Consider the following 20,382-nt stretch of genomic DNA (forward strand, 5'->3'; position numbering starts at 1 on the left):
TTAAATTAGCTCTGAGTAAACATCACTTTACACATTTAACATGGAAAAATGAAAGACAGAAGATATTTCAATAACACGTTTATTCAATGAAAAAAAAAATTGGAACAAAATGTTTCAAGAACAAATCACTCAATTAAATTATTTTGCAGTTTGAAATGTGATCAAATACACCCCATCCTCACTAAATGAAACTTCCATCCATTCAAGGCTTATCTAATCCAGCTGACACTGGGTGAGAGGAAGGATACACGCCAGACAGGTCACCAGCTTATCACAGGGGGTGATCATCACAATCATTCACACTCAAACTCACCCATACTGTCAAACCACAATCCCCAGTTAATGTGTTTGTTATATTAACCTAACATGTACGTGTCTCTGGACTGTACGAGGAAGCAGGAGTATCCAGAGAAAACAAAATAAGCCTCAATCCTCAATATTTTTTAATACAAATGAAAGGAATAATCAACAAGAAACTTCAGTCTATTTACACTTCTTGGTCAGCTGTAGATACATTAAAATCTTGGAGCACCGTAGTCATCAGGCATCCGCTCAATGTTATACCTGTTTTTAGAATCAGAACAAATTGATTTCAAAGTTAGCAATAACATTATTTTAATTTTATATTTGAAAAACACTTGGAAAATAAAATAGCTACAATCAAAGCTGCCATATATTTTAATTAAAATGCAGAACCCTGCTACCTGTGGTTTGAGATGTACATGATGGGAACTCCAGGGATCTTCCTGACCCTCCTCTTCAGATCTCGGTCAACAGTGGCCAGGATGTAACACTTGTGCTGCAGAAATATTTTTACATAATTTACATCTCCCCTTAGCAACATAGCCAGCGTTAGAAGATGGACATTTATACACATCACAGTTACTATTTGGCAATTTGCCTTTTATCAGAGAACTGTTCCAGAAAGCAGGATTAGTGTAAACTTTTAACTCTATCACACTCCTCTTCTTACTGACTGGTTTTCTTTAATAAACCTGAACTGCTTATTTGATTCCTTCTACAAATACACACATGCATATATATTTTATCCTGTTTATTTACCAAAATTTTTAGTTTTTATGTTTTGTACCTCAGAAAATGTTTAATAATATTGCCTTCTTTGCATATAATTTAGTTGCACTTTTACTTTTGTATAATGACAAAGATTCTGAATATATGTGCTTTGATATCAAGGTATCCATAAAGGAAAATTCAAATCAAGAGTAAATAATAGAAGAGTGGAACACACAAAATAAAATGCAATTCATGGACTTTTTTCCCCTTCCTGTTTTCTAATTCATTTGATCATCCTGTTTTTTGTTGTTGTTTGTTTAAATACCACATATCACTAATAGGGCTGCCACGATTAGTCGACTAGTCACGATTACGTCGACTATCAAAATCGTCGACGACTAATTTAATAGTCGACGCGTCGTTTGAAGCTTTGTAAGATCCCAAAAGACGCAGGAATTAGCAGGATTTAAGAGTGTAATAACGGACTGAAACAGAAGATGGCAGCACTGCATGTACAAGGATGCCAGCTGCCGTTAAACCCCGAAGAAGAAGAAGCTCTGTCCCAGAATTCATAGCGCGGCCCAGCCCAGTTTCCAACAATGGCGGTAGCTAGTTAGTTTTAATGTTACTCTTATTATTCTTTCTGGGTCACAAAATAAACGTTTAACATATTTTCAGGCGAGAATGTAGCTGTGTAAACCTCAAATATCTGCTCAGTTTATCAGGACACCACATATTTTCAAAAGCGCTCCGACGTTTTCGGAGACATCTGTTACCCACTAGCTCGATAGCGAGCCGGGGGCTAGGCTCACTAGAGCCGTGAGAACACCGGACTCCCGGCAAATCGTTTTCAAACCCACTGCCGTCTTTCGCTACTCAGGTTAAATATATATGAGTCACTTAGATAACTTAAAATGTTATTGTTTGGCTTTTTTTAGTATTTTATTTGTTCCTGAGTAAATCGGTTTGGCTGAGATTAAAGTTATAGTTCTTACACAGCTGAATAAACGTCAAGCAGACAGCTGATTATCAGAAGTGTGAGATGCTGGAAAATTTACTCCAGTGTCCCGTTATATTTTAGATAGCAAGGAGTTGATTAAACTTCACCGAAACAATCTGCAGATTTCATTAAAATTTAATAAACTATCATCTTGTCTTTATTTTTAGTTAGCACAGACCTTAAACACTTAAAGCTGTAAGCTAATGATAGTTATATAAGAGCAGATGCTGCTGGTGCAATAAGCTGTAGTTTTACGTCCAATGGATGATGATCTGATTAGTCGACTAATCGCAAAAATAATCGGTGACTAGTCGACTATCAAAATAATCGTTTGTGGCAGCCCTAATCACTAATATAATATACTCGGAACATATCACAACCTGAACTCAGAGTGATAACACAGAATTAACTGATCTAACTACAATCAGCTGTTCTGGAAACTGAGACTCTGAGGTGATTTTTGCACATGAGACCTGGACGATCTTGAGAAAAATCTGGTTTTAACTTTGTCTGAAAGTGTCCTTTCTCACATGTAGCACACAGCAAAACACTAATCGCTTCAGCTGGGTTCTCACTATTGGAACTACTCTGTTTAATTTCAGCCTGAGTACAGGGTAACCACTCGCCTCATCAAATCTGCAATCGGTGTCTGCAAAGTCAGACTTAAGAGATGCAGCATCATACCTATGTTTTATCATCTGTTTCTTACTATCAGCAGATCAGACAGATAGACATTAGATATCTGACATTGCCATTTCCGGAAAGCTGACAATGAGCTGGCTAAACAACAGCAGCTGATTATAAGCTAACATTATTCCAGCTACTGTTAGGCTAAAGTGTCCTAAAAATCAATTTTCCATCTGTTGAACAGTTTTATTACATTGTCACATTTTATGAAAGTTAATTCAGTAAGTTTCTAAGTCCAACAATGTTTGTTCCACTTCAAAGAAAGTCTTACTAACACCACTAACAGCGGCAAAAACGGCAGCACTTAAAACCATCAGTGTCACTGTCATCAGACAGAAGTGAGCTCATATACTCATATCAGATTCCTTTCACGATATTTTATAGCGTTCTCCACAGTAAATGCACAAGGACACCAGCTGAGGTAAACAGCAGACTGCAGCAGACATTTTCTCTACATCCTTTACCTAATTTCTTTGTTTAGGGAATAGCTGCAAAGACTCCACTCTAGAGAGTTTTGGAGTTGGTTACGTAGTTCCTTTATTTTCTGTGGTCAATTTTTAAGGCTACCTAATTGTGTTATCTTACTGTTCAGCTCTTGTGTGTGCTGACAAGCAAACAGCTGGTGCAAAAAAAATTAACACTGACATTTAATTGCATATATTACCTGTGTTACTCGTTGGACTAAACAGTCATCGGCATAAGTTCCCTTGTGTGTGCAAGGCAGACGCTCAAATCTTGGATCTTTTGCTATCCTACAAAAAATAAACGAGGTGAAGACTGTTTCAATAACAAACATAACTTTAAATGCATTCAAGTTTGAAACACTTATTTACATCAAGCAGCCTTTACCTGAGTGCGACTCTGTATTTCATTCCAAGCTTTTCAATCTCCGCCATTACACAGTCTGTAATATATGGTATACCTGGATGGGATGGAATTTATTTAAAAAATTCATATAAACTTTCTGTTTTATTGGATGCTGATATAAAACAAGTGACATACAGCAACTTTATTATTTTCATAAAAAATTCCCACTGAACACTAATACTTACATTTGGCATAAAGGCAGTCCATCATAGACTGAACAATGTCCAGTTTGGCCTTGATGGAGAAGTTTATAAAGTTTGTGTCAACCAGAATGTGGTATGGTGGGCCAAGCTGAGTGTTGTATTGAAAAAAGAGGCACGATGGGTACTTAGTCCTGCACAAAAATCAAAGAAATGAAACCAAATTCATGATCAAACACTTTTTAACGATCCAATGCGTATTTCTGTTTCGTGGCTAACTTACACTTCTCTCTCCTTCAGCTGCGAAGGGTCTTTCTTCTTTTTCTCTTTTGCTTTGGCTCGGTCTGTCTCTTTTCTACAAAACAAACGATGAGTTGTGGCAGCTTTTTACGTGGGAAGTGGGTGAAGCAATGAATCACATGGCTCTAAATAAAGCAGAGACGCAGAAAGCACTGGCGAAACTTACATTCTTTGGTCCTTGAGACTGATCATTCTTTTCATCGCTGCATATCTCTTCGTTTTCTGCTTCCCCTGCATTGATGAAGCCCAAAATTGATCACAACCAACACTTAACAGCAGAAACTTCAACTGTGTTAATATACAATTTCTCTAAATAGAGTGACAGAACCTACTCAAAACCTTTTGAAACGTTAACGCTCGTTAAAAAAAGATACCGTTCACTGTTTAACCTTTAAAACGTCGCGACTAAAGATCCGATGTGGAAACATTGCATTAGCATTAGCATGTTAGCTTAACGGTAAATCTGCCAAAACTTTCTAACCTTCAAGTTAAAAAAAAAAGAAGTTATCTAACAACAATTGTTAAGTCGGTGATGTTACTCTGATACAGTGAGAAACTACGTACCATTTCAAATTTCAGTGACTGAACCCACAGACCGGCTACAAGTACGACTTGCTACCCTCGTGTTAGCAATGCGCAGACGTAATCAAAAATCGACGCCCGTTCTGCGCATTTTCCGGTGGCTACGCTAGCGCCTCGCAGACGAAGGTAACTGCAGTGTTTAATAATAGTTTGGCTATATTACAATATTGCATTTGTTCAGTTTTGTTTTGTGTAGTCGTGGTTTTGCAAAAGGCACCTGTGACGATATGCACCTTAATAACCATTTTGGGGCAGGCGACGAGATTTCTGAAAGGACGCTGACATTCAGGGCTAACTCTGCTAGCTGTTAGCGTTGTGTTGTCTGGTCGGAGTGCTACTGTAGCAGTTGTGAAGGGTAGCCTTCCCACTGTGTCAACAGACCAGAGAGAATTGATGATGTTGCAGTTAACCTTCCGAGGCTTTTGACCTTCCCAATAAATTCTAGTTAAGCTTTCTGTTTGAATATGTTATTTCTTTAGCTAGCAGATAGTGTGAAAACGTGCTGGCAGCTGAGCTAGCGAGACCAGAATGGTTATCAATATCTGTCATAATCAGTAGCTGCACTGTTGGTCTCTCATTGGATTTGACTTGCAAATCTTTGACCCTGTTTGTCCTTACTAAAAGGTTTGTCAGAGCCTCGTTTTTCATACATATTTCAATGCCACGGGTTTCGTATTATTCTGGACATTTAAATATTCATGCTTTGTTGACAGAACAGTCTACAGCCGGGCTCCTTGGTGTTTCCATCTACTGCTTGTTTGAGCAACTTTTTCTTTAAAATCCCATCTGGCTAAACTCGTTTTTCCTCTGTTGTAGGAGATTTGAATAACTCGATGGTGTTTGGTGTTTGAGCACGGAGAAGTTTGAGTGAAGGCTGAAAGATGGTCTGATGGACCGCCGTTTCTTCCTGACCTTCCTCTTCTGCTCACTGTCGTGGATCTTTTTCTGGGAAGTGCGCTGGAAGAAAGGAAAAGAGAGTCAGATCGAGGAATGGCTCAAAGGACATAACCTCTCTCAATACAGAAACTTATTTGAAGGTCAGTGGATCACCTTTGACTTCAATCCTACCTGACCAAAACAATACAGACATTTAGCTGATTTCTTTTTCTTTTAAAGAGCAAGCTGATGTTAGTGATATGTGTGAGAAGACTTGAGTTTTTGCAGAAATAACAGAGGCAAAAGTATCACTTTCAACTGGATTTACTATGGGTTTATTTCAGAGAGATTGCATTACCTCTAGGTTTGACTCTGATGATATTTTTGTTTTGATCAGTAAACATTCAGACTAAATTGATGCCAGTGGCATGCACATACAAACAGCACAGGCTTAAGCTTTCATTATAGTAGGTTTTAATGAGGATATAGACGTTTCGGGTCATTATACTGATGTGGATTTACTGGCAAGTATGAGTATTGGAGATTTTATATGCTGTTCATGTGCCATCCAGATGTACACACACTTGAGGAACTGAGTCTGAGTGTTCTTAGTCGTTTGGAAGAGGTGGTGAAGGAACAGCAGCGCTGGAGGGAGATCGCAGAGGCTCACATCCAGCTGCTCCGAGACTTTGCCTTCCAGGAGTGGCTTTGCTCCCAGAACCTGGAGCACTATTATCATACGTAAGCAATGAAAAGTCTTAACTTCAACATTTCTACTAATCTGGTATGAGCAGCAACCCTTTGATGTAATCAATTACTTTTTGCCTTGTCATAAATATAGATTATTCCAGGTGATTTCTAAGATTTTGTTTATTTTTTTAACGCTTTTTAAGTTGTTTCATGTTGGTTAACACACACTAGGTTTATTTATGTCCACTTGAGGGCACCCTCTCCATTCACGGCTAGCTGAGTCTGCTGACACGGAGCTGTGTAGGCTGCAGTGTTTTGGAGGGTCACTGCAGTAAAAAGCATTCTTTAGAGACTGCATTTGTGAGACCCTGCAGTAATGCAGATGTTTCTGTATATGTGTTGGGTGCTTTATTCTGATTCAAACAGAACCAGCTATGATTAGTATTAGTTATTGCGCTATCAAAACAATAAGTGTGCTGGGATTCTTTTTTGAGTAAACTGTTATGTTTCTAGAGATCAGCTTTGTTTCAGAAACATGGAAAATACTGTTTGTTAGGAAGATTCCTGACATTTTTAGTGGGATACAGTGTCACATTTCTGAAGGTCATGGCTGCAACACTATAGCTGCCTCCACTGCTGTTGGCTTTTATGTAAGCCTTCATTGCCCACATCATTTTTTTTCTGTGCTTTTGGTTCAGTAAAGAACTGAAAAAGCCAAAGTTAATTATTAATTTTTTTTTTATCAAAATGTAGTGTAAGTGGGGATTTAAAGTTGCTTTTAGTATTAGTTGTACCATTATTGTCAGTATGTACATATTAAACTGAGACAGCATCGCGCATGCTGATTAACAAAGGATAGAAAAGGCAGTCTTACAGTTGATTTGATTTTAGTTATTCAGATAATATTTTATACTAATCTCTATTTTTGCCCATAAAGATCATGCTGTGAAAGCGTAATTAGAAAGTGTACTTTATTGATCCCCGTGGGGAAATTCCTCTCTGCATTTAACCCATTCACTCAGTGAAGCAGTGGGCAGCCACTGGGCGCCCGGGGAGCAGTGTGTAGGGACGGTACCTTGCTCAGGGGTACCTCAGGGTAGCTGTTCAGGGGAATCGAACCCCCGACCTTCCAGTCATGGGGCCACCACTCTGAGCTATCCCTTTTCCCTGCATGATCTCGGTGTCAGCTGACACAGAGACAGTATGAACATTTGTTTTAGAGGATTAAAGGTCTTCTTTGTATTTATTAATACACTGTATTTATCCAGTCCATTGTTGCTGATCTGATTTCGAGCTAATGTTGTCAGGAAGATTTTATAGGATGCCTCTAGCTAGTAAAAATGTGTATGAGGGATCATTTGTGCCAGATGCAATTAGTGATGCTGTGATGTTTTTTCTGAAGTTTTCTGTTGTATATTTATTAATGTGTGCTGATAATTATCAGTATATTTATTTATTATTGATTTGTGACTTGTTGAACCAAAGATGATTTTCCATTAATCTGGACAGTAGCGTTATTATAATTCTAATAATCTTTTGCTGTTGGCTCATCCAGTATTTTCCTCCTCCATGTACACCACAGGAATTAGATTTTTTTTTTTTTTTCCTTTTATTCTATTTATTTTGAAAAAGGCTTGTTGGAACATGTCATCCGATGTAGCTTTTGCAATACTGGAGTAGTTTAGGAGATAAGATTGAGGCTCCTGGCCTGAATTGTACTTAAACCAGATTTTGTTAAGCATGCCGGACGGGTTGTGTGTGTGGTTGGAACTGCATTCTTGTTTAACAGACCTTGAGTTAAAGTTAGGTTTCAGTCCCGAAGCCTAAAAGAAAGGCGGTTGCTTAATGCTAGATTCATTTCTATTACCTGCTTGACATACTTTCACTTTTTGTTTTACACTGCAGACTGAAGACCTTGGGTTGTATGAATTTGGATGATCTCTCTCAGTTTGACAGTCAGCTGCAGCTTTCTTTAGCTGCCTGGGGCTACTACTACGAAGACTACATAAAGTTGTCTACAGGCATCAAGATCCTCCAGACCTCCAGGGGGAGTCGTGACCAGGACTACGAGATCCGGCTGGTGCACAGCCTCGCTGAGAGACGTCTGAATGAGAAGTGGTCATTTGGTGAGACCCTGATCACGTTTTTATTGTTGCCTTTAAAGAGTGTTAGTTGTGGTTGTGTTCGCCAGCTGCAAAGTATCAACAGGCATTCAGATACAACATATAAACCGAAGTACTGTTTGCTTAGTCTTTTCAAGGGTTTTCACAAATGTTACTCAAAGAAGCATAGATCATTTGAAAGCAGCTCAAATTCTCTAATGGAGAAGTTATGTGTTACTTCATCTGTCTGACAACAAAACAACTCTCTACCTTACCAGCTTTCCTGTTGTTTAACAGGGTGTGGTTTTTCATACTAAAGGACAAAGCTGGACATTTTTGTCACACCCTTTCTTTGCATTTGATTTAAAAATAAATTTAGTGGTATGGAAGACCTACCCGAATTTACATAATATGAAAACTATGTGCTAGAGACAAAGGAAAGTGCAAGCATTGACACGGACTCTGCAGACAAGGAAGAGGAAGTGAGTAGTTTCTACAATTGAAGTAATCAATAGTGCATTGTGTTACTGTCTTCTCAGCGGGAGCTCTCATATTTGGCTGTAGTGTGGCACTGTGCTTCTTGATAAGGGACCTCATGTTTTACGTGATTGGTGAGTACAACATTATCTGGTAGTGTAAGAGTTGATATGGTTGGTGTTTACTTGTATGTGACTGATTTTTATTCCTGCTCACACTTTGGCTTTAGTTGGTGCTGCTGTTTTTTGTTTGTTTTTGTTTTTTAAATAGTTGGTGATGAAACGTTGCTTAAACTTTAGTTATTTTAATACTGAAATGTTTTTTTGCAAAATGAGTTCCAACTCTTGTGCTTCTTTCCTTCTTGTGGCAGGTGGAATTACTGTTTCCATCATAGCGTTTGTCTTTACCATCAAGTTCCTCTGTGAGCTTGCGGCAAGGGTGGTCAGCTTCCTGCAGAATGAGGATCCAGGGCGACGCGGTGATCGTAGCATCTACGACTATGTCCGGGGAAACTACCTGGACCCACGTTCCTGCAAAGTGTCGTGGGACTGGAAGGAACCACAGGAAGTGGGACAGACTATGAGTTTCAGAGTCCAGGTCACACTAGATTCTAGATGTTGAGAAAGGAAAAAGAGATGATAATAAAATCTCATTTCAGTATTAAATGGCACTTTTTATTTTTCTATTTTCGCCTTTTCAGCTGTTCTATAAGAATGGTCAGCCTTTCCCAGCACATCGGCCTGTGGGGCTGAGGGTCAACATTACCCACATTGAACTGGCCCTGGACATCCCTGTCACACAGGAAGTCCTGCAAGACCCAGAGTCCAATGTAGTCAAAGTGGCTTTTACAGTACGCAAGGCTGGACGCTATGAGGTTGCAGTCAAGCTGGGTGGACTGAATGTGGCCTATAGCCCTTATTACAAGATATTCCAGCCAGGTAGATGCATAAAATGTTTTCATGCAGTTTACATGTCAAAACAAAGTCTTTATTTTGGATGACTATATTTCTGTTCTCTTTTTCACTTCAGGTACAGTTGTTCCATCCAAAACCAAGATAGCCTACCATTTCTCCACCCTGGTGCTAACAAACGGACAGCGGCACACTTTACAAATTGAGCCCAGAGACGAGTATGGAAACCCTACTAGTAACTCCACATCTCTGACAGATGAAGCAAACTACAGTGTCCATGTGCACTCTGTAAGCGAGTGAAACTCCTGTTCTTTTACCCATTAAACTGAGATTATTTTCTTGATGATGACGAGTATAAAACCTAGGATTAGTTTTTATTCTTAAGTTGCACAATTGCACAACCATTAGCTTTAGAACTAAGCTTGGATTCATTTGTAGTCTTTCTGCTCTTTCAGCTAGGCACAGCAGATGATGACAGTCTGGAGGGCCTCTACAGCAAATCTGTTTCAGTCAACAAGCAGCAGTGCCAGGTTCTGTTGAGACTGACCCTGAAGAAGACTGGTTGTTTCAGGGCTCGCATCTCCTACAAGGATCAGCCGCTCAGCAATGGGGAATTTGACATAATTGTTCTCAGTGGTGAGCAGCTTGTACGTGCTGAAGAGAAATGTATTAGCTACTGTTTTCATAGCCTAATGCTCCTCTTTGCATGTCACATTGCAGAGAATGAAAAGGCCTGCGTGGAGAAGAATGTATCCACTCCTGGCATAAGCATCTACTTTGAGGCATACCTTTACAGTAGTGGGAACTACAGCAGTTCATCGTGGCAGTTACCAGCCTCCTCTTTGTTGGCTCCCCAGAGGAGGCCCTCCATGGGAGAAGAGGAGGATGAACATGACTCTCCTGTGGAGGGACAACCTGAGAAGGTCAAGAAACCAAAAAAGGTCTACTGTTACATATCGCCAAAGGTAAGTGACCGGTGGCAATATAATGGTTAGGTATTGGAACCAGAATCACCTTTACTGTCCTCGTCCTCTAGATCAGTGCCCACATACATACAGACCTATTTACACAAAAGCTTTAATACCTGGATTATATTTTATGAAGTAATAATTGAAACACTTCAGTTGTTCTTGTATGCTTATTGTCTCTTCCAATTTATTTATTTATTTTAAATTCAGAGATTTTAAAACTGCCGGTATGAAAATATGAGGGCATTGAACCTGAGTTTTTTCAAACAGCAATTATCCGTGAAGGAATTCTACCTGAAAATTATTCCATGGCGCCTTTTCACCTTTCGAGTATGTCCAGGAACAAAGGTAAGCAGAACTAATGTTAGACAATCCTGGAGAATCGGTATATTTTTTAGATCGCTTTGTTTTATACGTGGTTAATGTTTAATTGAATTATTTTCTTTAGTTTACCTATTATGGTCCTGACCCAGTTCACAAGTACCTAACTCTAGTAGTGGATGATGGGATACAGCCTCCTGTGGAGCTAAGCTGCAAGGATAGGAACATCATGGCTGCCACCTTCATTCGCTTCCTGCACAAGAATATTGGTTTGTTTGAGTGGAACGCCGTTACTTTTGCACGATCTGCACTTAGCAAATACCGTCTCTTTGGAAAACTGTAGTAGTAATTTAATAATGTTGTTTTTAGGCGGCTCTGAAACGTTCCAAGACAAGGTGAATTTCTTTCAGCGTGAACTCAGGCACATCCATTCCAAGAGACCTCGCACCAAGACCTGCCTAAAAGTCAGCCGACACGCCATTCTGGATTCAGTAAGTCTTACGCCGTATGTTATTCTTTCTAGTGGAAAAGCAGAAGAATAGACATAATTTGTCTAATCCAGTGTGTAATATGTGGTATGTAATTTATTTCTCCAAAACAGTGCACCAGAATGACGTTAAGCATTAAAGTCCGAGGTTTATTAACAAAAACATTTATTACCAATGTTTTCTGATTTTTAAAAAAAAAAAAAAAGGTTTAGAGGAAAGCCTTTTTAAATATCAGCTCACATGTCACTCTGACCTTTTTCCAAAATGTTTTTTCTACGATGCCAAACACGGTGAAACAGTGCTCCCTTTTGTCTCTGTGTGTGTACTACACATGTCTGATATATTCCTGCATAAGAGTTGAACTTGGCAGGAGTTACAGGATTTTGCATTAACCAAATGGCGCGTGTTAATCTGAGGCATGATTTCACCATCTGAGTATGAGCCAGACACACACACACACACACACACACACGTACGTCAGTCCTCTGAGATTTCAGTTTCCAAGTGTTTTTTGCTTTACATTTAGGACGTTCTATTTACTCAGATTTGTTTTCTTTTTTTTATTATAAGCTATGTTTTAAGACCACAGGTGTAATCATAACAGTGACGTGACCATTATGATCATATAGACTGTTTCAATTGTCGTTTTTGTTCTTTGTTCAGTCATTGAAGGCCACGAGGAACTTCTCAGTGTCTGACTGGAGTAAAAACTTTGAGGTCGTGTTTCAGGACGAGGAAGGTAAACGCACAATCAACACGAGGCCTATTGGAGAAATGACATTTTGCCTCAAGCACTTCACTTAAAATCAGAAAAGGATTTAAGGTGCGTTAAAATCTTTCCTCTGCAGCTCTGGACTGGGGCGGTCCACGCAGGGAGTGGTTTGAACTGATTTGCAAGACTCTCTTTGACACATCGAATCAGTTGTTCACCCGCTTCAGTGACAACAACCAGGGCCTTGTGAGTTTCTGTTTTCAACCCTTTGTATATTCTGTATACACCATCAACACTTAGTTTTGAAACTCACAGAGAGTATTCGTCTTCATTTTCCAGGTACACCCAAATCCCGAGAGGCCACCCCACTTGCGCCTAAAGATGTATGAGTTTGCGGGTCGCGTTGTAGGGAAATGTCTGTATGAGTCTGCTCTGGGTGGAGCCTACAAACAGCTGGTTCGAGCTCGCTTTACACGTTCCTTCTTGGCCCAAATCATTGGCCTGAGAATGAACTACAAGGTATGGAACGCAGTGCATTCCAATTAAAGAGACACTTTGCTCAGAAGTTGGAAGGTCACATCTCTATTGTTTATCCTCTAGTGTCAACTGTTCTATCTCATCACTTAAACATTCCTGACAAAGCCAAGAAACCTCATTTCTTTCTTGGCATTATTTATTTAACAGAAAACTACCCAATGTGTTTGGCTGTTTATCCAAATAACTTCGCTTTCAAAGTTGAGAACTCCAGTCCACCCAGTCATCTTTTTATCCTTCCCTGCTAGAAGATGAAGTACCGTGTTTATTTAAAAATTTAATTTATTTTTTTCCTGGGTTTTCGTTTGGTTTTCCACATGCAGTACTTTGAGACGGACGACCAGGAGTTCTACAAAACTAAAGTGTGCTTCATCCTAAACAATGACGTGAGTGAAATGGACCTGGTGTTTGCCGAGGAGAAGTATAGCAAGTCGGGACAGCTGGAGAAGGTGAGGCAACACTTTGGAAAGGAACCTCCCCTTATTTATTTTTTTTTTTAAGTACTGATGTAGGAGATCCCAGGAGATCGAAGCAGTAAACCAAGCAAAACAAACCATATTGCTTGTTTGGCTAGAGCCTCAATTTTTCTTAAAAGAGGAAGAGTGGTGAGTTTATATAAAAGGATGGACGAGTAGAGTTTGGCATTCTTTATAAACTTTGTTGTTCACTTGTAAAATATCACCCAAATAGCTGGCTGCATAAATCTGTGATGAAACAGAGCTCAGACTCGCAGATTTTTAATTAAATAACGACGTTACTTCATCAAATTGTTTCTTTAACATTAAAATGAATTGCCCAAATATTTATAAATTAGCTGAGAAGTAATGTGACATTTTTCAACAGGGTTTCTGGTCTTATATGTACTAATTCTTTCCTCTGGTTCTTGCTGTTACTTGCCAGTTTTCAACATACCTTAAATGTCATTTTCTGTCATTTTCACCCCGTCGTCCTCTCTTCCAGGTGGTGGAGCTTATATCTGGTGGAGCTCAAATTGCTGTGACCAATGAAAACAAGATGCATTATCTTAACCTGCTGGCCCAGTATAGACTGGCCAGTCAGGTAAGAGATGAGGTGGAACATTTCCTTAAAGGTAAGGAAATGAAGCTAGCACACAGCTGCATTTTTGCATTTGTATTTTTCTTGCCAGTTCCTCTCATTTGAGATCTCTGGTAATGTGCACATAATTGGTGCATTTTTCCTGATCAATTGCAGGTTTGAATGAACTGGTTCCAGAAAACCTGCTAGCCATATTTGATGAGAACGAGTTGGAGGTATGTGCGATGTATTGTAATTAAGTCCTGCTGACATTTTAATCAACACCGGATATTTATGGATTTTTGTGCTTCTAGCTGCTGATGTGTGGCACTGGTGACATAAACGTACAGGACTTCAAGGCCCACGCTGTGATTGTTGGTGGATCATGGCACTTCCGAGAGAAGGTACGTCACGGACGCTTTTCTTATCTTGCCTTCTTCCCTAGCAGCTGGTGGAAATGTCTGATCTTGTTTGCTTTTCCTTTTTCCTTCCCTCAGGTGATGAAGTGGTTCTGGGCGGTGGTGTCCAGCTTCACACAAGAAGAACTGGCTCGTCTTCTGCAGTTCACCACTGGCTCCTCTCAGCTACCCCACGGCGGGTTCAACACTCTTTGCCCCTCGTTCCAGATCATCGCTGCCCCCACACATAGCACTTTGCCCACTGCACACACCTGGTGAGTAGAAGCACACATACTGAGAGAAAAACATGCCTCAACAGTGCTGCTATGTGTTTTTCTGACTGCTGCCAAATCCTGCATCATGTCTAAAACCAACAGTCTTCTCACTGATGATATAAATCTTTAAGACCAGATCACACGTACAGTAAAAATCTTTAATTGTACATAAAAAATGTTATTCAAACAGGAGAAAATAGCACATTTCTGTGGAATAGCTTCAGTGGCTTATTTATACATACTAATGAGTTTTTTTTTTTTATGGCAGCAACAGGATTGCATACATGGGACTGAGTCAAAATAAACTGTGTGAGAGAGTGGAAAAAAAATCCCCACTGCAACACCATGGCTCACTGATATGTTTTTAATAGTTGTTGGAAACAATAGAGCTCTGTGATGGTGTGTTTTGCTGTATCACGTCTGGAAATGTTTAAAATCATTTCCGTTTTTGGTCTTTTAATTTGATTTTTTTTTTCTCTATACATAAGAAATAATGTAATATCAGCCCGTTCTCCTTTTCAAATCAACAATAGTTCAACCACATGCTGACTCTCTGTGTCTGTCTAGTTTTAACCAGCTGTGCCTCCCTACCTACGACTCCTACGAGGAGCTGCACAAGATGCTGAAGCTGGCCATCAGCGAGGGCAGTGAGGGTTTTGGCATGCTCTGACTCTTCCATCAACTGGCACTGTGGTTTCACACATACAAGAGACCAGCACTGCTCCACTGCCCTGGTTTCCTGCATTCGTTCACATTTAACGGGTGGACTTGTTGGCACTCTCACCCTCCCTAATAAATACCCTCTCTCAAGATGAGCGAGCGTTTCAGGAAGTCCCAGGAGGCTGTAGTGAATCTCGTATGAACTCTAGTGCTACTGTATATAAAATATTCCACTTTTGTATAAGGAAAAAAAGACAAAAATGACAAAATTCCAACTGCTGAAAAAGGGTGTTTGGACAGTTTTTATTTCCTGATGCTAAAGTTTGCTTAGTTTTATATGCTTGAGAGACGAGTAATACTAGAGCAAAAGCCTTGAGTATAACTGTATAACTGCTTCTTTGGCATTTTGCAAACTGAGGAACACTTAAGTGCAACAGCAGCCTACATGTGACGTGGGTGACACGTGCATCTACAGCACTTTGGCCTTAATCGATCAGGGACTGATGTGTGTATGTAAATATTATAATATCACTCTTTAATTTGTACATACTAGCGCGTATACAAATGTTTTCATCTTGTTACTTTTTGATTTAATATTTAAGGAGAAGGGATTTACTTTACTGTTGCACGTCTGATGGGTTGAGATTTAATATAATTTCTACAAGTTGTTGTTTTGTTTTTGTTTTTTCTATCTGAGCAGAAGTGGTTTTAAAAGGAGCCAAGTGATATTGTTTCTATATTTACATTTTAACTTATTGTGTCTTGAAGGTAAAGTTTCTGTTGTCCCTTAATCTTTGTTTTTATGTTTTATAAACCCGCCTTATTCTTGCCCTTTGCCTCTGATTGTATCCCGGGGGGTGTGTAGGTGAGAGAAACATACTCAACAATAGTAGGTAATAGTCATGTTATGATTTTTCTCTTATCACATGCAGAGGTTACTGTGGATGTGAAAGCTGTTTGGGTGTTGGAGGGCTGAGCCCTTGTATAACATTTTGTTATATAAAGCTTTTGACTGACTCATTCACAGCCTTTCATGGGTTTACCTCAGAATCTCCTTTGCCACCTATGCATCCTCTGACACAGATGTGTGTTTTCATGCACATGCATGGCAAACGTGCATACGGTTTGTTCATAGTTGCCTCCTTCCAGCCCTGACTGTACAACCTTTAGCCATATGCTCCATCATCCTGTAAGCTGAGCAAAGCATCTTTGAACAATAAGCCCTGTTTGTTATATTGTTGTAAAACTATTTATTTTTATTGCTGTTAGTTTTGTTGATATCCTGAGCCAACAGAAGTGTTTCCTTGTTTGTTTGTTTGTTTTATTAAGTTTTTTTTCTTATTTATTAGCACTTTTGTGTTGCAGAGTTTACATGGTCATTGGCCAATTTGGAGAAGTCTGCTGACAGCTTGTAGAGCATTTAGGAAAAGTGATGTTTACTCATAGCAAACAGAAAATGTCAATAGGTAATGATTCTTCTTAGTAGTGTTTTGATTAGTTTTGCCCCGTAAGCAGTCAAATTTGATTCAAGAGATTGAACTTAGTAAATGGCAAAGAAATCCCATTTTGACAGTAGGTGTTGGATTTATTTGCATTGGCTCCTCAGTGCCAATCGAATGTCAGAGCTTTAGCTGATCTTACAGTGTTAAAGAAGTTTGTGAGGGTTTAGGCGCTCGTGTTTGTTTGGGTTGTGCAATGTTGACCTGACCTTCAGCACCAGTACCAAAAGCTGACATATTTATCCAGCACAAAGCGTGAGCATTACTTGTACGACTTGATCAGTGTAAACAAGTATAACTGAGTTCTGTCCTGTAATTTTATGTTGTTTAATGTTTTGCTCTTCATGATCATTTACTACTCTGTTTTCTGTTTAGATGCTTTTTGGATCAGATGGCCTGAGTGTGATTTTTAGCGATTTAGATGTTGTGAAATATTTGCCTATGAAGTTGAAGATGGGTGGGGTCCGGGGGGGAGGGTGGGGGTAATTTTTTCCTTTTACTTCTTTGTTTTTGTTTGTTTTGGGTTTTTTAATGAGCTTCTGCTGCTGATGAATGTTTGAGATTCTCTGGATGGAGCTACTTTGTTTATGGGAATAAAAATGATGGAATAAATTCTTGTCATCTTATTTCAACCTCTGTATTGTATTTATCTTATCTGAAGACGTGTTATTACACACCCCTATTTCCACCCAAAAACCCAGTCTATGGTTTGGTGCCTCACATGTGCTGGTTTGAAAATTGACCTTGATCTGACCCTAAAACACCCTGTAAACTAAAGTGGCGTTCATTTAGAAAGCTGGGATACGTGTAGTGCTTGAGAATAAGACTTTCTTGGCCAGATGAATGCATGTTTTAGACACAAGAGGGCACTGGCTCTACATGTGACATGAGCTCACCATGAGTGACAGATGCGTGCTGCATCTTCTATAATCCCCACAGACAGGTTGGCTGCAGTGATGAGGGAGCTTTCCTGTCTTCAGATAACCCTCTATACTTTAAGTCTTCCACACAGAGGGAATCCCTCCATTTACGAGCATTTCTCATTCTCTCCTCCATGCTCGCAAATACAAAATAAAGTTAATTTAACTTGGAGGGGTAAATTAAAATTTGTATGGTTCCTAAATGCAGAAAGCATAATGGGGGGGGATGGCTTCCATCATATGGAGGCAGCCGCAGCAACACAGGATGTGATAGAAGTACACTCTTGCCCTCCTGTTTGTTTTCTCAGTTGATGTCTGATAAGCCCTCAACTAAGAAAACATCTTTAATGCCTGTGGCTATGCAGGTCCTGTGGCCATCAGCACGATACCCACATATTCCTGGCGCGACTCCACGTACTGTGGTCTGAACACTATCAGGAGCCGGGAGAAGGCATCTTGAAGTACTTGGAGGCAGAAGTCCAGTTATTTGGTCTTGGCATGCACCTGTGGATTTGCATAATGGTCTCTCTCAAATTTCCCCCAGGAATGCTCGCTAAAGAGGGACCACAAATCAGAAAGTCGTCCTCTGGCATCTAACTAAGAATAATGTACCATGTTGGAAAGGCCTTCTTTCCTTACAGAACCCGTGGGAGATCGCGCAGCAACAGTACAGTGTTGTTTTTTCGGTGTGTTTTAAATAAATGTAAATCTGATGATAAAAATTCCCTAGAAAAAATATGTTTCTCAGACAAATTTTCCATGCACTATTCCATAAACAACTCCAGACCCAACTGTAGCTTGGTTTGGAGGTTTAGGGTTTGCCAAGTTCCTGGAGGGGGGGGGGGGGGAGTCAATTTATGGGTGGTTCTCTTCGACCAAAGAATTTACTTACTCATTTCCCACTTCAGACACCCCCTGCCTCCGAGGAGATGTCCGTCGGTTTCTCTGATCAAAGATAATTGTCCGCAGACAGGGATCCACACAAGGGAGACAACACAAATGTGGCACGCCTATATGCATCTTTAGAACATGACCGCGCTCTCTTCCCTGCTAAACAGCCGTGGGGGTTGTCTGCTTCCCATTCCAACATGCAGGTCCTCATTACCTGATTGGACGGTGCTGATTAACTGCCAACTGGATTGGCTGCAGATATTTATCATTTGCGATGATTGGGCCAATTTAGACTCCAATCTTAATCAGGGTTGTTGAAGGACAGCAGCAGGCCGGGACTTCAGTTCTCTCCAGGAAGTTCACCGTTACTGTACACAATCTAGTGATTTCATGTTACATGCAAATGCGTCCAAACCCTCCCAAACATCAGCTCTCTTCATATGCTGGTCCTCTAGAAGAAGCAGAGTATGAAAGAAGAGCCTCCCTCCATCCGCAATGGCTTACCACAAACGCGACTTTGACTGTTTTGGCTTTTTGGGGGAAATTCTGCCTCAGCTGTGCCTTCCGAAGTTGGCCTATCAGCATCTTAGAAGTGTGGTTCTGCTATTGACGTTGTTGAGGATTATGGAGAAAACAGCTGTAAGAAATGCACATCACAGTGATGACAATGGTCTGGCAACTGAGTGCGGCACAGGAATGTATGGATGGGATGTTACTGCTGATTAAAGAGATTTTTTTCCCTGTGATCTCTTGATATTTCACAGATTCTCTGTTGCTCCTATCAATTCTTCTGTTATTTAAGTGATGAGATCTGGCTCTCAACACTTGGGCTGAGATGACTGCAAGTCTACCTGGAACAGCATGTAAAAGCGGCCTGACAAAGGAGAAAGGGCCTTGTTTGAATACATTCCTCTGCCGGGAACAGGACCGCCAACATGTGCTTTGTTTTGAAAGTGATATAAACGTCCATGCGTACAGCTGAGGTCAGAGACAAGCAGAAGCACGCGTATTGAAAAACGGCTAGCGCGGAGATTAAGTGTCCCCCAGCTGATGGCTGTCTATATTATATATGATGCTGGAATGTGCCTATTGATTCATGGGGTTAGCTGTCCTGCTGGGATGTGCAGCTGCACTGTATTTGATATGTTGGGAAACATTTCAGTAGTTATATTTCTTTTGTAATAACAGGGACTCTAATGTTGATTGTCTAACTGTCTGAGAAATACCCCATGCTGCTCCGCCCTTATTGTTAGCACAGTTGTCACTATAGCGTGTGTGAATAGGCTGTGAATGTTAACAGCATGGGTCGCGGTCTAGTTGAGTCTGTCACCTGACCATTTTAATCTAGACTGAAACATCTTGACAGTTTTGTACAATTTGTCTCCTAGTGACTTTCCTCAACTTTTCCCCATAACACTAGGCTTTTCTTTTGTGTCTGCTGGACTCATTGTCAGTGGGACAGACTTGTCCTGCATCCCTCTCAGAAAACTGAAATATCTCAGCACTACTCTGTACATTTAGGCATTTGTGGTTTCCCCAAGTTAGTGATGTTTGATTTCTCTTCAGCTGCTGAGTTTGACACAGATCTGCTACAGCTCATCTAATGCTATCACTAGATCAAAAAAATCTATTTTTAGGGGATTTATGATAACAAAAAATTATGATAATATCTTTTCTAGTGTAATACTATAGTACTAAAGTCTTTAGCCTGAACTCTCTTAGGCAGCTTTCTTGTCAAGCGGTCTTCAGGAATAGTTCTCCAGGCTTCTTGTAGGACGTTCACTGCTCTTCTTTGGATGTTGGCTGCCTTTTGTTCTGTTGTCTTTCAAGATGATGTTGGGTGTTTGGGATTATTGTCATGTAAAAAGAAAATGAATCGGGTGCCATTCAGATGCTTTCCAGATGGTATTGCATGGTGGATCAAAATCTCACTGCACTTTTCTGTTTTCATAATTCCATTAATATTGAGAAGATCCCCAACCCCAGCGATTGAAATGCAGCCCAACACATGACAAAACCCCCCCACAGTGTTTTA

General features: G+C 40.1%; 2 protein-coding genes across 2 annotated transcripts; one reads left to right on the plus strand and one right to left on the minus strand.

The window, feature by feature from the left end:
- Positions 1-61: 61 nt before the first annotated feature.
- On the minus strand, positions 62-4,704 carry fcf1 (FCF1 rRNA-processing protein). Its single transcript, XM_085256544.1, has 8 exons — positions 4,573-4,704; positions 4,175-4,239; positions 3,992-4,063; positions 3,754-3,902; positions 3,551-3,623; positions 3,366-3,453; positions 705-799; positions 62-564 (listed from the first exon to the last, which is right to left on the minus strand). Exons 1-8 carry the CDS (start codon positions 4,573-4,575, stop codon positions 516-518), a joined length of 594 nt encoding a protein of 197 aa, XP_085112670.1. The 5' UTR covers positions 4,576-4,704; the 3' UTR covers positions 62-515.
- On the plus strand, positions 4,598-16,031 carry arel1 (apoptosis resistant E3 ubiquitin protein ligase 1). Its single transcript, XM_085256543.1, has 22 exons — positions 4,598-4,716; positions 5,407-5,627; positions 6,039-6,207; positions 8,062-8,282; positions 8,798-8,869; positions 9,106-9,332; positions 9,436-9,673; positions 9,765-9,934; positions 10,102-10,282; positions 10,367-10,611; positions 10,885-10,962; positions 11,063-11,204; positions 11,305-11,426; positions 12,087-12,162; positions 12,272-12,381; positions 12,475-12,654; positions 12,993-13,118; positions 13,630-13,759; positions 13,882-13,940; positions 14,019-14,108; positions 14,202-14,377; positions 14,945-16,031. The coding sequence occupies exons 2-22, from the start codon at positions 5,480-5,482 to the stop codon at positions 15,045-15,047; spliced, it is 3,063 nt and encodes a 1,020-aa protein (XP_085112669.1). The 5' UTR covers positions 4,598-4,716; positions 5,407-5,479; the 3' UTR covers positions 15,048-16,031.
- The last annotated feature ends 4,351 nt before the right edge of the window (positions 16,032-20,382 follow it).

This window comes from Mchenga conophoros, linkage group LG19 (assembly GCF_057382185.1).
Source record: "Mchenga conophoros isolate Kocher_MC1m ecotype Shallow Benthic linkage group LG19, M_conophoros_male_GT1.1, whole genome shotgun sequence".
In the NCBI taxonomy this organism is placed as follows: Eukaryota; Metazoa; Chordata; class Actinopteri; order Cichliformes; family Cichlidae; genus Mchenga; species Mchenga conophoros.